At 48.2% G+C, this 19,464-nt stretch overlaps 1 protein-coding gene across 1 annotated transcript; it reads right to left on the bottom strand.

The window, feature by feature from the left end:
• Positions 1 to 475: 475 nt before the first annotated feature.
• On the bottom strand, positions 476 to 1,767 carry POU4F3 (POU class 4 homeobox 3). The gene is made up of 2 exons (XM_064521198.1): positions 1,648 to 1,767; positions 476 to 1,351 (listed from the first exon to the last, which is right to left on the bottom strand). Exons 1-2 carry the CDS (start codon positions 1,765 to 1,767, stop codon positions 476 to 478), a joined length of 996 nt encoding a protein of 331 aa, XP_064377268.1.
• Between the last annotated feature and the right edge of the window lie 17,697 nt (positions 1,768 to 19,464).

Genomic DNA, 19,464 nt, shown 5'->3' with positions numbered 1-19,464 from the left:
GGGGAAGGGGAAGGGGAAGGGGAGGGAGGCAGGGAAAGACGCGCTCTCTCCGGGTTGAAAAATAAAGCCTTTATTCCAGAGTCGGAGTGAGGAGCACCGCTCGCTCCAGAGTTTCTCGCCGAGGGACGGGGCGGACCGAACGGACAAACCGGGAGAGCAGCGCGTGGCGAGGCGCCGTTGGGGCGGCCCCGGGCCCGGCGGCCGAAAGCGGCTCCTCCCGTGGTGCATCGGAGTCCGGACGCGCGGGGAGACCGCGAGCCCTCGCTCCCCGGCCGGGCAGCAGTGCCCGCGGCCCCGGGAGCCCCGGCCCCGCCACCGGCTCCGCCACCGGTCCCCGGCCCCCATCCCGCGGGCAGCGGGGCCGCGCTGCCTCCGCCGGGCGGTGCGGGGGCTCGGGGCGCCGCGGGCCCGGCCCGTGGCGGGGCGCGGCGCGGCGGGGCCGTCGGGGCCGTCGGGGGCGGCGGGGCCGGGGCCGTCAGTGCACCGCCGAGTACTTCATGCGCTTCTGCTTCTGCCGCTGGTTGCAGAACCAGACGCGCACCACGTTCTTCTTGAGGTCGAGCTTCTCGGCGATGGCGGCGATCTTCTCGGAGGAGGGCCGCGGCTGGAGCGCGAAGTAGGCCTCCAGCGAGCGCTTCTCGGGCGCGGCGATGGACGTGCGCTTGCGCTTGCGCTCGGCGCCGGCGAAGAGCTCGGGCTTGGCGGCGCGGTCGCGGTGCGCGGCCTCGGCCTCCTCCAGCCAGGCCTGCAGCACCGGCCGCAGCGCCGTCATGTTGTTGTGCGACAGCGTCAGCGACTCGAAGCGGCAGATCGTGCTCTGGCTGAGCGAGCCCACGCCCGGGATCTTCAGCTCGGCCAGCGCCGCCCCCACGTCGGCCTGGGTCACCCCCAGCCGGACGCGCCGCTGCTTGAAGCGCTCGGCGAAGGCCTCCAGCTCCCGCGGGTCGGACTCCACGTCGGGCGCGCAGGGCGGCGCGGGCAGCGGCGGCGCGGGGCCCCCGGGGGGGCCCATGCCCACGGCCAGGTGGCCCGCGGCGCCCAGCGCGTGCGGGGGCGGCGGGGGCGGCGGCAGCGGCGCCGGGACGGCCGGGGGCTCGCCCAGCCCGGCGACGGCCAGCGAGGGCGGGAGGTGCTCCAGGAGGTCGCCGTCGAGGCCCGGGTGGGGGGCGAGCGCCGCGGGGAGCGGCAGGGCCGCGGCGGCGGGGGCGCAGGGGACGCTGCTCATGGCGTGGTAGGTCGCGTCCGGCTTGAAGGGGTGGCTCTTGCCGTGCGAGACGATGTCGACGGCCGCCAGAGCCTCCGCGCGGGCCAGCAGGCTCTCATCGAAGCTTCCGAATATATTGCCCTGGAGCTGCAAGCAGGGATGCGCATAGCGGAGTCAGCGGGGAATACTGTCATCTCCGGATTAAAACCCTTCCCGAGCACGGAGATGCCTCCTCAAAGCTCAGGTCATAAAAATTAATATGAAGGCAGAAGCTTTGCTTGAATAGACATGTGGATCAGAGACGAGAGTGAGAGAGAGAGAGGGGAGAGGGGGGGAGAGAGAGGTTCAGAGATACGCGATTGTTCTGCTGACATGAAAAAAACATTAAGCGAGCGTCTGTCAAAAATGTGCCTTAAAGCGGTAATTATGCTTAATCTACATACCTGCGGGGCCGGGAGGCAAACTCTGCGCATAGCCTCCGAGCTGGAGTGCAGGCCGGAGTACTTGGGCTCCTGGAGGGCAGCGTGCATGGCGAACGGCTGCTTGGCGTTCATGGCCATCATCTTTGCCCACCTCGCAGGTAGGCAGCCCCTGGCATAGGTTCAGGGCTGCCTCTCCGCCTTGCCACTGTCAAAGTGAGCTATTCCCAACGCCAGAGCTTCCCTCTCCTCGCTCGCTGCCGCTCCCCCCGCACCTGCTTCTTCACTCATCTTACAAGCCGCCTGCCAGCGGCGGGACCCGCGCCCTGCGCGCAGGCGTGCTGCGCCGGGAGGAAGAGGAGGGCAGCCCGGCCCGGCCGCCACGGCGCCCCGAGCACCGCCCGGCCCGGCCCGGAGCCCAGCGGAGCGCAGCGGAGCGGGGCCAGGCCGCCCCCGCCGCTTCCCCACCTCCCCTCCGCCGGCAGCAGCCGCGGCCGGCGGGGCGGAGGGGCGCGGGCAGCCCTCGGCCCCTCCCCGGGCCGGGCTGGGGGCGGAGGGGTCGGCCCGGCTGTGCCCCCCCCCGCCAGGATCCTGCCGATCCGGAGGAGAAGCCCGGCGAGCCGCCCCTTCCCCTTGCTCGGCGTCCGGCCCCGAGGAGGGGTCGCAAGCGGGGGGGGGGTTTTCTCCGAGCTGGGCTGAAGTCTGGGCCCGGGGGACGCTGATCCCCTCAGCAGCTGCTGCGGAGCGCGCCTGGCCCCTGCCAGCGCCCAAGGCCACGCAGCCGGGTCCCTCTCCCGCCCCTGCGGACCCCGCGCCCCCCCGCCAGCCGCACCCGCTCGGGGGGGGGCAGCAGGGGCAGCCTACGGGGCGGCCCCGCTCCCCGGTGACCGTCCGCCTCGGAAGGCAGGGCTGGAGGGGACCCCGGGGACCGCCAGCACCGTCCCGCGCAGGCCGGGCGGCTCCGGGGCGGGAGCATCCCGCGAGCCTCCGTTTCGGGCCGCGAAGCGCAGGGCTGCTCCAGCAGCTCAGCCCCGGCCTCCGGCGCAGCAGACGGAGGCTGCGAAACGGCCCTTCCGCGTCCCAGCACGTCGCCTCTGCAGGCGCCCACCAAGCCGTCGCCGCCCCCCAGTCTGGCGATGTGTCGTCGCCGTGCACAGACTGGGGGCACAAACCGAACTGGCATCAGAGGGGGAAAAGCCTTTCCTAGCTCCTGGCGACCAGCAGGAACCCCGACGCATCAGCCGCGTGTGACGAGACCGTGCCATGGCAAAGCCGCAGAGCAAGCAGCGCTCCCGCGCCATCCCCAGGGGCCAACAAGTCCGACACCCGGCGACTGGAATCGCGAGCTTGAATTTCCAGCTGAAGGACCACCCCTCCTGTGTCACCCACTCCCCTCCTGTATCCACACTAATTTTCGCCCGGGAATGCAGTCTTCATTTCTGACTCAGGCAAAGCTCCCGCTGAAACCAGAGCAGTAGGGTCAGGCCCTGGGTGTGCAATACTCGCCATACGGGTCTGTGTTACACGGGAGGAAGGACCTGGTGGGGGTAAAATTCAATTGATTTCAGCATTTGTCAGCATTACAATGGGTCAAGAGGAACTGTGGACAAGATTTCCGTTAAAATTAAGAAAAGTGCAAGGAAATACTTCCACCAAAGATTTTTTTTTTTCGTAGGAAATCGTGAGAAATCTATCTGTATGGGTAGAACACGGAGCTTCTTAAATGTCTTAGGTGCAGCTTCAAGTTCCAGCGAGACGCTAAGATTCCTTACCAGACTCGCAGCTTAAGCCTGTGGAAGTAGATTAGAGTAATACTAGCAGTGCACTTTTCTGAGTAGCTGAAGTTACTCTGCAAACATGCATACAGAGGGAGCTGGTTGTGAACCTTTGTAATGACTGATATTAAAGCCTGTAAAATACATTACAAACTACAAAAGAGTAAATTAAGCTCAGAGATATTAAGTATTTTCAACTCCTAAGAGCTGGCTAGCGAGTCATAACTGTGCCATGCTCACACACATTTTATGGGCTGGAAACATGTGATCTTTGACTCATTACAAGAAAACAAAGACACAGAAACACCTAGAGAAGGATCGTCTTGAAGTGGGCATGATTTTACTAATGAACAGTTATTTTATTTTTGATTTCTCATCATCTTCACACATCTTCAGAATTTACTGGACTTTGATGGTCTGTGGCGTTCAGTATTTTGCAACCGTGAAATTTCTAGTTCTTAAAAAAATAAAATCTACGCCTAGGTTTAAAGTGTCCAAGGGCTTTATGAATCTTAATAAATACAGAACAATAGCCAAAGGAATAGCTCGCTTGGTTTCCTGATGAATGTACTAACTTTGATGTGGTGTCCAGAGAAAAGAAGAGGTTCTACTTTTGTGAAAAAATGCCTTTCATTTAGGAGACATCTCCAAATATAGTTGTGATATCTATTTTGCCTCTGAATCTCAAAGCTAGTGAATTTATGGTCAAAAATGACAAGAAACAATGCATTTTACAGTTCATTCCAAAAAGAAGGATTCACATTGCTTGCTACACGTATTTAGAGATATGCTCTCTGTCTCCTAGAGGTGGGAGCCTAGACTGAGCTACTGGGACAAGAAGCTAATTGTGAAACACAGAAAAATGTAAAGACGCCTTTATAGAAAAAGTAGCTTTTGCAAGGTACTGTGGTCCTCTGCCCGTGGGACCCAACAGCACAATTGGGATCTGCCTGGCTTTAAGCTGAACTGAACAGATAATAAGGTTTAGAGGACTTTCCACCCATAGATCTCAAACCGCTTCGGTGGAGGAATAAGTCGAGTGCTCCCTGTAACGTGCCTCCCTTTGCACCTTGGATCAGCGCTGCAGGACCTGCCCAGACCGAAAAGGAGGATGGCCTGGAGCAAGGTCCCAGGCGGTGGTGGATGGAGACAGGCCCTGGGGGGTTTAGCACCGGCCCCGTCCGCACAGGCTCTGCCTCTGCCAGCGCGAGGGTGGCCTGGCAGGAGCAGCGCCGTCGAGCAAAGGGCTGGTGGGAGCCCCTGGGGGGATGCACCAGCCCCGGTGAGGGCTGGCCCCCGTGAGCGCTGGCTGCGCTTCTGAGGGCAGGTTTGGGGCTGCTCTGCCCAAGCCGAGACCACCACGAGAGGCAGCGCCGGGGGCAGCTCGGGGGGGGCGGCGGCGGCACCCCCGCCCTCCGGGCCGCCAGCACCGCGGACAGCGCCCGCCCCGCCCTCCGGGCCGCCAGCACCGCGGACAGCGCCCGCCCCGCCCCGCGCCGCCAGCACCGCGGACAGCGCCCGCCCCGCGCCGCCAGCACCGCGGACAGCGCCCGCCCCGCCCGTGCGCAGAGCGGCGGCGCGCAGGCTGCGGGGGGGGGGGGGGGGGGGGATCGGCGTGCTGTCGCGAAGCTCCATGCCCTGATTTATGATAAAAAATTTAAAGGAAATCATTTATATTTCAAAGGGCCTAAATAGCTGCATGAAAGTTTTATTTAAAGTGGCACTATATTTATAGGCACTCCCGCTATGTTGGAGGTAATTAATAGAGGGATGAATTTCATGGCTTTGTTTTGTTTTGTTTTTAATCCTCCCTTTATTTAGCGTTCTCTGGTTAAAGTAAATAAATAGGATACAAACGGAAAGCTCGAGGTAGTGCCGGTTCTTCAGAGGTATTTCTCCCCCTCCCTGGCTCCAAGAGCATTTGCACTGGGCTGGCACTTTTTTACAGCTCTCTGCTGTTACCGTCCTTCCCTTTCAAACAAGAAGACTGAAATGGAAATGTCAGAGACCTCCTTTCCCAGTTCACCCCTTGTGAAACTGAAGGCACCGTTCGGATGATATGCTGCAGCTAAGCTTTACGTGTTTGGACAGAGCACGGTTTGGGGTTCATGTCACAGCTCGGGCCTGTCTCGTACTCTAGCAAACCCCAAGAACACATCTTCTAACTGCCCGTTTTAAGTACAGTCTTTGCCTTTCCTCCTGAAGGCAGTTGTTCTGAAAGAAACCGGACTGGCTAATCTAGCTGCTCAGCTCACGTTAATTAAAGCTGTAAAATATTGATGTTCCTGGCCCTGTCTACTGACGTTACACCTTAAAAACAGCGGAGAGAAGTCCAAAGGATAAACAATAACAAGTTAAAAGAGCCCAGATGGTTTCCCATCAGAAACTATCTGCAGACTCAAAGGTGTCACTGCAATAGATTTGAAAGATCATTCACCTACTGCTAAATAATTAATAGCATTTCTGGGAGAAAAAAAAAAGAAAAGCCAAAGCCATACCCTGATGAAACATCACTAGTGACTCATTGAAAATCTGAAGGTAAAAGTCAGATTAAAAGCATGTGTTTTACCCACAGTACTATTTTATTCTTTGTCACGATTCAAAGATTTTTATCCATTTTCCCAATATATCAAAATATTTTGTTCTCACTCAGAATTTAATTCAAAACCCATTGCAGTCCATGTGTTGACAATAGGCCCTCAGTTTCGTTGTATAATTTTACTGAAAATTTACATAATAAATACTTCAACATACTCAGAGCTGACAGGAAGCTTTGTAATATACATGTTTGTTATTTAACACAGTATTCCTTCTAGTATACTCTCTACAGAAGACTGTGAACACTACCAGCAATTACAATGATAAAGCCAAAATAACTTGCCTCACAAAATTTCCTTTAATTGCTGATTGTAACAAAATGATTGTAACAAAAACATAATTTCTTGCTAATCTGGCTCTTCTGGAAGGGGACAACCACAGGGTTCACATTTCAAGATCTGTGCATAAACTAAACTGCGCATAGCTAAGACAAAGACCTCTTCCTTTTTGTCGCTGGGTGAACACAATGACGTACGTGTGCTTTCTGTTTCCCACTGTGGAGCATTTGATCACCTGCAGTGGCCATCATGAGCCCTGAAAGAGGAAGATTTCTTTTTTACCCCCCAGCATTTTTATTCGCTGTGTATCTGACAAAGATACACAGCAAATAAAGATGACTTTTCAGGTCTGATTCAAAATTCAAGTGATAAAGTAAGTTGTACTGCTGAGACACAGTGCGTTATCACACAGTGTACGATGCTGCTTGAAGGAAGAGTGAAGAGCACAGGCTTTAGCAGATTCATTCAGAACCCGGGTTTACAGAGCATATTTCTAGTACCGTGAAAGAACAAGCAACGCTGTACACAGTATGATATGGCTGTTCCACTGCACAATCTGATCGAGGAAATATCTAGGATTACCCAGACAGTCAATTATTCATCAGCTAAATGGCCAAGCATCAATTACCTGGCTTGATTCTCTTATTCATTAAGGAGATTGAACAGCCCAACTTAACAAAGCAAAAAGAAAGTTGCTACGTTACAGGAGCTACCTGGCTCGGTAGCGAGGCGGTACAGTGTCGGACTTTCAAAGGAAACCAGTCTCACAGAGAGGAAGTCTGATAGGCTATAGAGTAACACACGCAGCGCTCGGTTTTTAGAGACGTCCACACCTCCGCAAGGTTGAAAGTAACAGGGGGTTAAACAGAGAGGCAAGAGTTTCCGTGAGTTTTAACTCCACCTCTATACAGGTACAGTGGGAGGTTACCTGGGGTCTTGAACCAGAAGAAAAGAAACTTGAGGGAAAAAAAGATGGTGTAAAAATATTTTGAACAAGAATGTGAAGGGTTAAGGGAGGAGTAGCTTCATTCTAGGAAGATTTTAATACAGATGGGGGTGGGATGGGAACTTCTGTTTCAGCGCAGAAAAGCTGTGAGTGGTATCACCTCAAAGCTACCATTCAGCAAATTTCCTCAGCAGGGTCCTACGTCACAGAGATCTAGGCGGCAGTTTGCAAAAACAAAGCATATTTCCCTTTTATCTGAGTTCCCCACCACTCCTAAACTGCTGCCCCAGCCCAAACGGGCCAGGTGCTGGCAAGCTCGGTAGCTTGCTGAAGATCACCACTGCCCAGCTGGGCAGCTGTAGCAAAGAGGTTTCACGTAACTGTTGCAGGGAAGCCCTTGAAGCTGTAAATTCAATGTGCCTTTCTGTACCAGTGCTACTAGCTATGAAACTAAAAATAGAGTCAATTAGCATTCAGCAGCACGTCCCAGAGCACGCCGGCAAACCCCCCTAGTTCCAAATCGCTTAACTGCGTGTGGAAAGTAAAAACAAACAAACATTTCTAGTAGGTGTTCTGCATCTTTCTGCCCCTTGATACACGGCCCCCGTCGCAACTGAAGTCTTGGCTGTCCCACACTTGTACACAACTCAGGACAATAAAATGCAGGTGTTTCTCCCTTGGAGAAACAGATGAAGACCCCGAGCCTCGGGTCTAGTGAGGTGTGTTTGACATAAGAGACGAGGTGGTGATGGACAGAAGTGACTGTGTCTGTGCTCTCCTGATCGCTGGAGCACGTAGCGCGCGCACGGCAGCACACGCCGCCGTATCTATTACCTGACGGGGTTTCAGAGCTCGCCGCAGCAGCTCCGCAGCACCGGAGGCTCCCAGTACCCCAGCTATGGAAAAGAATCTTCAGTGAATAATGCGAAGAACTGTAACAGGACACACAGTTTTATCTGCAGAGCAGCTTACCTTGAAAATTTTTGTAGCCTAGAAGAGAACAATCAAAACAAATTAAAAGTCATAAAACTGTAAATGCCTGTAGTTACACAAGTGAAGGCACTTTCTCCTAGCCATTCTGTGATTGCAAGATTACCCTTTTTGAGAAAATTTGAGAAAATAACAATAATAAATGCTGAGCATTTCCTTGAGACAAAATAGCAAAATTCTTATTAACCAGAATTTCCCAGCAAGTATTTGTGTCATCAGCCTTATTGATCTGTTCTGGCAACAAACGTTCCCGGGCCATATGCTTCAGCTGTCACCACTGAAATGGATCAGCGGGTTGTGTTGCAAGCAGGCTTTCCTGGGCAGCCGAGGGTAGTGCCGTGTTCTGACACTGTCCAGTGGCTCCTGCACACAGTCTACTTCCTTGTGAATAGCGGTTTGGATCGTGGTGACGGTGTACTGTTTTCACACTGTTTGTGGGTCTTGGTGCTGCCCAGTTAAGAACAGTGTGCACAGCTAATCTAGGCTTCAAGAAAAGGTTTTTGTTACTTGCATTTTCATGCCATATCTTTCTCTTCCATGATTTGCCTTTTGCTCTGTTTGTAAAGCATAGGCCACGAAGGGAAACCTGTGGCTCTGTGATTTAAGGGTTGTGGAAAGTGGAATGACTAAATTCAAGTCTCGTTTTCTAAGGTACGGGAAATAGCAGTGAAAGTTTCCCTTCCAGCAGTCCGTCCTTCACAGCTGTTCATCTCAACAAGGACGGATTTCCTCTGCAGGGAAGGAAAGCCTCCAAGTCAGCTCAGCCATTTTCACTCGGGCGAACAAAAAAGCTAAGTCTGCTGCTGATGGAAAGAGAGGCTGATAAAAATGATCTATGTTCATCTAAAAAACAGCTGGGACTCTCTTATCTTCTGATCATCAGAGATTACTGATTGGAATCCAGGTTAGGCTGATAGTGACAGCAGTCAGCTACAAAGATAACTAACAGTCTGTTTTACTCCTTAAAAGAAACCACTCCCCTGTCTCAGGGAAGAATGACAATTTGGAGTTGAATATCTGTGATTCCCATAATTTGTGGGCATTTCAGAGCTTGGGAAGGATCAGGAAATACCACTAATGAGTAACAAAATTTTTATTTTTGTATATATTATTGTGCTTTGCAGTGAGGTATAAAACAATGATGTTCATCACCTATCTTAAATGACCCCTGAAGGTGAGGCACTTGGTTTAACGGTGGCATGCTAATAAAAGCAGAAGAGAACTGTACTGAACATCTGAGATGCTCTGGGGTCATCCAGCAAGGGAGGGTCGTTGATCAGGGTATGCTGTAGAGGAAGGCGTACAGCTATAACCTGAGGGCCCTACAAGCAATAGGTAAAATTAAATTTGAATAAGAAACTGGATTTTAATTGGCCGTTATGTTATCTCACTAAATATGAAAGAGGCCCATGAACAAAGTGACACTAATAATAAATGTATTCATCAATAAGCGTTTATACATGGTTTTTAAGAGTGTACATTTGCTTTAGACACCACCAAGGGAGATTTTTAAGGTAAAAATGGGGGAGCTCACATTTGTTTCTCAGTATTTCCCACTGTGAAACAAGGCAAATGGGACATCCAAGTGGTAACTCACAGGAACACGCCCGTGGAAGATGGTATAATGAGGCTAGTTGTTGAACTTGCATCTAAAAGAGAGCAACAGGGAAGCACTTACGATTTTGCACAAAAAACCAGGTTTTGCTGTAGGAAGTGCTAGATGCAGGGGAACTGTAAGAAATCCAGATTTTAGATATGTTTCTGGTCACGAACAGGGGGCATGGACAGTTCTAGAAAGTCAGGTATTTTCTGTCATATTCTTAGTGTGGAAGGTGTTTGTCTATGGATATGGAGGAAGCATAGAAAAATTAATGCTTGCATGTATTTTTAGAGTTTATCAAACGAATTATATGAAACCGAACTACCATTTCCTAGTATTAATCTTATATAAATAAATAAATATATATATACAAAGCCTGTAATATTACAAAAATTTTGTGGCTACGTTAGAAAATAAGAAGTGCCCAAGCTGGAACATTGAAATGCTTGTTTAATGGGAAGTGAGCAGAACAAACATCCCGTCTTCTAACAGAAGCATTTGGAAAACTGATGCAATCTCATTTTTGAATTTTTCAGTAAACAAGGTTTTGATTTGAGGTAACAGGAATGCAAGATGCCAGACAGTTCATACTAACCGGGAGGTCTTCCTTGTACTCATTTGTAGTGTGCATAAATTATAGAACTTGTTTCTTGTATCTTTCCCTGAAATTAAAATTGTAACAAAGGACACATTGGTGCTTGTTAAAAATAAAAACTATCCATTTCTGATGAAGATGATATGACCATCATGACTATTTTCCAAAGCGTGGAGGGGGAACTGGGTACTTATCTGTCAGACAGCTCTTTCTTGTTATATTTGCTTTTAATTCTAGAAATATATCTAAATGTAGTCCAACAAGACTCTGTTGCACAAGAAATTAATGAGGAACAAATATTAATTATTCATGTCCTGAAACAGTAGATCTGCTAATGTTTCTGCTAATCAACAAGTCAAACAGCTGTATCTTTATAAGGGCAATCTTGGAGAGTATAAAAAAAGAACAACATTGATACACTTTACCTGACTGCCCCCAAAGTTTTGCATTTAGTTTTTACATTTCTTTAACACAAATGCAAATTCCTGCTATTTCTAAAGCCATCCATTGTTATAATATTGAATTGAAATGCACTACAGCAAAACATCAGCTGTAGACTTGACCAAAGTCAGCTGAAGCTACTAGCAATTCCTCTGTTGACTTCACTGACCTTTGGATTCAGCCCTTTTTAGGAAAAATTAAGGTAACAAGACAAGGAAAAAAAACCTGGGAAGAACAGGGATTCAGCTACACAGATCTGAACTAGAGTCTGAATAGCTGAACAAAACCTGCATTTGGCATTTCTGTCTGTTGAAGCACAGTTGTAGATCAGAAGGCTCATTGCTTTGTCTTCGAAGACAGGAAACATCCAGCAACATGAAAAATACAAGCCATAAATATGTTTTAGGGCTTACTTTTCATGCTGTGCCTTTATTTGGGCGAATGTAATGAATTGAACCTACATCAATGATGCTATTTAGACATTTGCCTAAGAGAACACACTTAAAAATTAATCACTAGGTTTAGGAAAAAAAAATCAAAACATAATTACAGAACAAGTTGTTTTCAAATAAGAGCTTGGAACATCAAACAAATTTTAAAAATATTTTTCCCCCAAAGGGACAGAGGTCCCATAGCCAAAAAAGGACTCAGAGCCCTCTTGCTTTGCCAAAATCCAGCAGCCCAAAGTTTTGTTTTCAACTGCTGTGAAATTGTTCATTTCTTGAACAAGAGCCATGAGGACTGTACAGCACGTGTTTACACACACAGACTCTTGAAAGTCCTCCATCTAATTCAGCTAGGGATGATTTCTTCCACACCCAACCAAAAGGAGCCACAGGGTGTGTAATGCAGAAATACTCACGAAACTACACTGCCCAGCAAAATTCAACAATGAGCAAGTTCATTCCAACAATGTTAGAGAAAGCAGTTTAGTGTCTTCATGTATTTCTTCCAATATACCCATTTGTCTCATATTTACCACAATTTGATCATCATCTGTAAGTCAGTAAAAGCAAAATTGTATATTTTTCCACTTTATTAAGAGGTCATCCGTGATGATCAAAATAAAGATTAAACAAAGCCCAACATTCTTCTTCAGGGAAAAATAAACCCCAGATGTGTTGAACTTCTTTGAAATAAAGCTTTCAACTCCTACCTTTAAGACGGCTTTTTTAAAACATTGCAGTTGTTGACGAAGCACTGTAAGTCTGGATTTCCCCCCAGCACACGTCGCCAATGCCATTGAGTTTCTGCACAACAGAAGAGATTTTTAGACTTGTCTATACTACAGAATTTCTCCTCCGCACATCCAGCATGGCTCAAAAGCCTATCAGAGACACTGCATCTCAAAACTAGTCCAAGAAAAAAGGCAAGCTGCTTCAACCCTGGATCTATATCATAGCTGTAGCAGCAACAGATGGAGCATATTTTTTCCCCAAGATCCCAAAGCAGGGTGGTCATCAGTTTAACAGCCAAACCCAGAACAGATTCCAGCTCCTGTTCTCTAACAAACAATTCTCCATCACACGCACCTTGGGAATTGTTTCAAATTTGTTCCAATTTTATCAGGCACTATGGGACCCCACATAACGGGTTACGGGTCGCTTCTAGGAAGTAAGGTTTGTAAAGGTCTGCACCCCGGAAAGCTATTGAAGCCCCAAAGGCTGAAAACTATAGGCATCATGGATGTTTAAAAGCTGGAGGGTGCTTTGTGCCCCGTAGCTCTATAAAATTATTCAGCTTTGTGCTGCCTTCGCATCTCTTTTACATTAATGCTCCCTGAAATCTTCATTAAAATTTGAAATTAAAATGTAACAATCAAAGGGGGAAGGGGAGAAATCCTGTCACCTGACATTAAACTCATCCCTTGCACATTTACATTTCTTGGGTTTTTAATTAAAGAAGTCACACTGGCTGCTATATCAGAGTTTGGGGAAAATAAGTTGTCACCGGCCAAGGCGTGCGTATCGCTAGCTACGCTCCCACTGCAGGACCCATGTATGGTGTCAGTGTTGACAAGCCAGAGCTTCCTGTGCCGCTGAGCTATGTTTTATTAAAGAGGAGAATCTGCTGGGCCATGTAGCTGGCAGTGCCTGCTGTACCCACACCAGCTGATTTCCCTTCGCTGCTGCAGATGCTCTCGAGCTGCATGCATTACACAGTATTTTTAGAAGCTCTGCGTATCGTCTTCTGTATAACATCTCTTTGGTTCTTGCATAGTTTTTCACTGATCGGACACACCAGGAAGGATTGCTGTGCTCAGGAAAAGGAGACCTTAAGTTCTTAAGCTACTTCACATTTAGATGCAAACACCCCAGTTAGAAAGCCCTATAGGCAAGAAATATTTTCAAGACAGCAACAAGTTTTTGTATAAAAAGCATCAGAGAAATTCCTGGGGAGTTTTCCCAAAGCATCTCAAGGAATTTGTAGTGCAAGTCCTTTGACATCCACATCATTGCTTTATTTCCAGGGGCCCATGTTCCAAAAAAATGCCACTCTGCTCTATTAGCTGCAAAACAGAAACATACTCAGTTGATAATTTCAGTTATGCCAATCTATTTACAATCTATGAGATTATTCAGCACATCCAACATAGCTGGAAGGTTTCTATGAAGGAGAAAGCTGCACCCCCCCCCCCCCGCCCCTCCCATGTACTACTTTCTTAAAATTGCTGGAGGTGTCATCATCTTCCCTCCACCTGAGACATTAATGGCTAAAGGACCCACCCAGGACACGGGAAACCCATATGTATTCTCCTTTTTTACCTACAGAGAGTTGAACCTACATTACAAACCTCTTAGATCATCCAAACGACAAGGCTACGAGCTATCCTGGAATAAGGCGTAATAGATGTTGATGCTGCTGGATATGAACAGGCTGACGTGCACTAGAGCAGGGGCTGGAAGGCGGGTGAATATCCTGCTAGGCTAAAAACCCATAATCTTGCTCTCCAATGGTTAGGACACACCGGGGAGGGAGGAGGGAACAGCCAAAGGTAAAATGGCTTGTGATTCCAGGAGATAAATGATAATCTAACTTGCAAGATAGTACTCCTAAATCTGACTGTACAATATTTTTAGCCCTTCTTCCTTTTGGAGCTATTGAATTTTTGTGTAACGTACCCAGGCGGGTCCTCACCCTAGACCTAGATCAGCTCTCCACCCTTCCTCCCTCGGGTACGCTAACCTTGCGGCACCAGCTCTCGCAGTGCGTTTCACGGCATGTTACCTGCACTTTGTACAAAAGAGGCAGCTGGAAAGACCGAGAACTTCTAGCTCAAAAAACTGGGCAGCTTTATGGCCAGGACACAAGCCTGGTACAAGGGAAATGTGAAAATTCGTTGTCTTCAGGAAGAAGAGAGAAACACATCTAGGTTTCATGCCTCCAGTTGATTAATAAGGGAGCACTGTGAGAAGGACACTGCTGTCTCCTCTTCCAGCCATGCTCTGCACTTCTTTAATTTGTCTTCTTTTCCTACAAGTGGCCCAGATGAGTTTTCTCGGATTTTTCCTTTTTGCCAGTCCAACAACAGAAAGCGTTTGCATGGCTGTTCTCTCAGGAATCTTGTAAATACTTTGAGGGGCAGAAGAATTTCCCCAAGTGAATTTGGTTCTTCCTCCATTTCCTCTTATCAGAGGTTTTTACACAAGCAGTTTCAAGTGATGGGGTTTCCACCTAGAAACCTATGTTAGCTGAATAAATAGATTACAACACCTGTAACAGATATTTAGTCCTGATGGTGCAGAAGAATATCTACCCCTATCACACCAAAAGCTCTTAACATCCTTTAGAAAAAAAGTTAAAGCCCTTGTGTGAAAGGTCTCTTGTAATTTCTGTCTTCCCAAGCCTCCCTTCTGTTGAATTACGGGGTGAGATAAAAACACCATTCCTCCCATGCGTTAACACACGTCCCTATCTACGGCCGCTGCCCACCGCCATCGAGTTCCTTGGCGTCTCCCATCGCTGGCAGCAGGGTCTGGTCGCGATCGGACCCGGAGGAAGGGTGCGGACACGGGGGACGTGCAGAGGACCGTCACGGGGCTCTGTCCACCTCAGTCCAGCTCTCCCTCGTTCCTCCTGAGACAACACGCTCCTACATACATACACACACGTATATATACTTACATACGCATAAGAAGTGCTGAAACCCGAGACGCCAAAACAAAGCACTGATATGATTTTGCTGCCAGATTCCTTTTCTTGCTTCTCCCGCTTTGCTGTCGTCTGCTCTTTTTGTCTAAGCAACAAGTGCCGGTTTAATACAAAATCCACACCAGGAAATGCCGCCTCTGTCAGGACAGCTGCGCTGACACCAGAGCTGCAGCGAGACGTCTACAGTGAAAATAAACTGTGAGGCAGATGCTGCCTTTTGCTAATTTATGCATAACTGAAAAAAAATTAAAGGAACAGTTAGATTGTGAAGTGGACAAAGTACTACATATTACAGATTTCTAACACGGAGTAACCAAATCATAGCTGAGCAGAGAAAAACTAATTCCATCAGCATAACCTGCGTTACCCTTCCCACGTGATCGGGAGCGGGTTGGAGGTTTCAAGCCCGTAGCGCACATCTGCCCCGTTCCAGCTGGGATAGCGTGGAAGGGGGTGGAGGAAAGGAGACGGAAGCCTCCCTGCGAGCAAGCAGGAATCCGAAAGAGACAACCAGCCCCTTCCCTTTAGGAGCAATTTAGTTCAAATTAACCCAAAGGTTACCTTAACCAAGGAATAAGAACTCCTCACCCTGAGCGGGTGATAAGCTGGGCTCGGAGAAGTCGGCCCACGTCAGATTTCTCCACCTTGCAGCACCAGCGTATCCACAGAACACAACATTGATCAGAAAAATCCTAGTTTAAATGAAATTCAAAGAGAAAGGCATTAATACTTTAACTGCTTGCCAGAGGACAGCGGCCCAGGAACAGTACTTTGGTGCAAGGACCGAAGGAATCAAAGCCGTCAGAAGCACCACGCACGGGCTGCTCGTGAGAATACCTACCGGCAGCGGTGACCAGCTCGCTCCTTGGTATCTCCCCAGGCCGCAGCACAAGCCTGGTCCAGCCCTTCTTCTCCACGTCTGCTCCTTCCCAAAGGGAACAGCCTCCTTTGCAGACTTCACAGCAGAGACGTTCATTTGCTGAAAGCACGCAGAGCCCTGAGCAGCCCTTCCGTCCGCCTTCGCTCGTGAGGTTAGGCTTGTGCTTGAGCATCGCGCGTGCTGTGGGCAGAGGTTAAGCCTAACCAGTTCCAGTGCGGTTCAGCCAAACACATGATGTCGGTGTTATGAGCTCAAATTCAGTCATAAATTACTTTGTGCAATCTGCCACTCTGTTTGCAGAGGCGCCAGCAGCAGGTTAAGTTTCTGATTTCTATTCCTCTCTCATCACCTCGCTATGAGACCTGGAGAGCAAGTAATCTGAGCCCTGCCCCAAACTGCCGCTGCACAAATAATATGATCTAGTCATTCACCCCGTAACCACCACCACCACTTACAATCAAATTGAAACAGGCATTAAAAAAGCAATTACAAGAGCGATATAAACGTAACATGAAGGAAAGCAAGTTCTGTATTTGCCTTATCGTATGAAATCAGAATAAAACTTAGTGTTCACACTTATACTGGTGCGTTAAATTTTGGGGAGTTGTTTTAATATACCACTGTGAAGCAACTACAAGATATAAGAGGTACTGTAATGGAACAGGTCATATGATCCACTTAGTCATTATATTACAGCAATTAACGCAGATGCCGAAGTGCCAGATAATTCAGAAGTGACTGAGGAATGCTCCAGCCTGCTTTAAAAAGAAAGGTAATCAGTTGTGCAGCACCATCGTATCGTCGGTCCCCACCGGCAACACAATTCTATCCAGAAACAAAAACAAGCCCAAAAATCTGTATAACTGCAGCACAGACTCCCGGTTTAGCGGCGCTACCCTGCCACCCGTGATGGAAAAATTTTGCTTCTTGCACAAAATCTTAGGTTTTGGGGGGACACTTACACACGGGCTTTGCCAGATACGTGCCGCTTGGGGAGCTCAGAAGTTAGGGGGAAGGTGTCGACTCTTCCCAGAGCCGGTAACAACTCAGTGAACTGTTTGAGGTCAGTTTACTGAACCATAGCGGTGTAAGAAGCAAGCCCGGGGCAATGTGCAGTCTTTTCCAAAGCACAGCCGGGGAGAGGAGTTTCCCGAAAGCCGGTTCAGCAACAGCGACAAGGAAGAGCCCTAGCTTTCTGCCTTTCACAGCCAGTGCTGCCAGCAGGGCTGGAGCCCCTTTGCCAGAAGTGGCTGCAAAGGAGGGCTATGGGCCCCTGCCCCCGGCTTCCTGCAGCAGAGATGCAAAAGGTGCTGGGTCAACGGCGACGCAGGGTTTTGTGATGAAATTAGGCTTGCTCCAGAAGTGGGTTTAAAGATCACACCTCGATTTATGGAGGCTGCTAAACAGTGGTGTCCTCGGATGATTTAATATTGATCTGAGGAATAGCCCTTTGCTGCTACCATTGGAATTGCAGCTGCCTTTTCTCCAGGGCAGAGAGGATCCTTCCCCATCCCCTGGTTCTGCAGGCTTGGAGTGGACTGAGAAAGAAATGGTCCTGTTTTTGAAATTTTACTTTGGAAGTATCACCGAACAGAGAAAGAGGGAAGAACGTTCACTCTCTTTGTGAATATGGTCTATTCTCTGCAAAACTGCTTGTGGTCACGTAAGGCCGAGTGCAGCGAGTGAACTCGGGCTCAAACACATGCGAAGCTTTGCGTTGCTGTTAGTAAAATCTGCAAAGCTCTGTGCAGCTACAAGTCACGCATGTTCTGCGGGTTTCCCTTCCATTGGTTCGGAGAAGCACAACAACCTAAAGCTCCTGGCATCAAGGTTTTGCTGCCTTTTATTGAACTTCTACCCGAGCAAGTGATCAAACAGTTTCAAGGCGGTGAAAACCTTGAAGAAACTGTTCCTTCCACTGAAGGCAATGCTGCATACCGCTGTGTTGCTTACTGTCACATCACTCTTCGTGTGCTGACATTAAAGCTTGCACTGCAGCTAAATATAACCAAAAATACTTTCCTATAAGCCTAAATATGCTTAAAGTTGTGCAAACTTTTATACTAATTTAGACCTAACCCTATCTTTCATGAAATGGATTTGAAAAGTTGAAAATTTGCTCATTAAAGAAGTCCTCCTCACTCTTCTTTGACCTACAGATAACCCAAAGTCACTTTAAAAAGTGAAAGTGAAGAGTGGATGAAATTGTTGTTTGACATATTTTTAGCCACGAGAGACCACAGAAGTACATTATATTGAGTTGACTCCAAATAATTTTCACATGAATTACTAAAGTGCCAGAAATGTATAATTTATTAGCATTTAAATAAATCACAGAGCAGAAGTGCTTTAAGGTTATCAGTATAAGATGCAGACTAGATTATAATTACCTGAAAAATATCAGATACAATAGTCTCAGCTGTATCACATTTACATGATCAAGGCACAGCAAGACAAACAATGCAGAAGGAGTTCAACTCCCCCCCCAAAAAAGAGAGGAAAAAAAAAGAATGATAATGAATGCAGTAATAAACTGAGCAGTAAAGCTGGCTGTACTGTTCTTCCTGACATTTTCACTGGCAGTAATTTTCTCTGGAGTTTAGAGTACAGATTTCCCCCCCACACCACCATGCACACATGTTCAAGAACTTTCTGCAGCTTGCATGCTGTCTATCAATTAGAAAATAGTTTACAATGTCCAATTAAATTAACCTGCTTTGGAGAAAATGCAAATTAAACAAATATACATATTACTGAATATCTATTATCTTCAATCGTTTACACCATGACAACCAAAGCTAGCATTCAATGGGTCAGTACGAATTCTGTTAGGGTGCTTCACTTTGAAGTTTATTACTAACTTTCAATAAAGCTAAATATATTAAGAATGGTAACACCAACTGCAATCATTCCCTTGATTTTTGGAGAAGCATATTTAATAGATAATGCTTTTTTGAAGTTTGAGGTCTGAAAGCTTTCTGACAAAGTGTTTTTGCCAGGTGCCATGGAGAAATTCTTTTTTATATATATTCTAGATTACATACATGCACAGTCACACACACATTCATGGGAGGAAAGGGAAAGACACAGCTGGAGCATGACATTTAGGAAGTTAAGCAGATTCTTACACTCCATTCGACTCTGCTGTGGCAAAACAAAACAATGCCAAGAAAATACCTTCATTCATTAAAGCTCAGTCTTCCTTCGATCTCCGAGGTTGGAAATCTGGCTCATTCCCATATTCAGATGAGGCTCCATGAAGAGTCCACCTTCTGCCCAAAGTGCCGGAGTAGACCGTTAGCACGAGTACTACCATTGACTGGAGTTAAGACAAGCCTCAGAAACAGGCCAGCTGGCTCCTCAGTCCAAGGACCCAGCGAGGCACTGAGGAATCTCTAGAAGTAGGCAGGGTAGTGGAAGTCCCGCAGGTGGCAAGCAGTAGCCTGAGAGATGCCAGGCAGGCTTTAGACACTGCTTTTTGCCTTGGAAAGACGGATGGCCAGAGCTGGATGGAAAAAAAAGAATGAGCAGGTCATCCCGGCCTGATCCAACAACCTGTCCGGAGGGTCCTCAGACTGGGATCAGC

The sequence above is a fragment of the Dromaius novaehollandiae genome, chromosome 15, assembly GCF_036370855.1.
Source record: "Dromaius novaehollandiae isolate bDroNov1 chromosome 15, bDroNov1.hap1, whole genome shotgun sequence".
NCBI classification, from domain to species: domain Eukaryota; kingdom Metazoa; phylum Chordata; class Aves; order Casuariiformes; family Dromaiidae; genus Dromaius; species Dromaius novaehollandiae.
This window is presented reverse-complemented; position numbering and strand designations above follow the sequence as displayed.

What these genes read in the sequence shown, in the direction of transcription:
- POU4F3 (XM_064521198.1), bottom strand. Translation starts at nt 1,767, where the DNA reads ATGATGGCCATGAACGCCAAGCAGCCGTTCGCCATGCACGCTGCCCTC. An exon ending in TTTGCCTCCCGGCCCCGCAG is followed by an intron (nt 1,352 to 1,647) that starts GTATGTAGATTA and finishes CCCTGCTTGCAG; the next exon opens with CTCCAGGGCAATATATTCGG.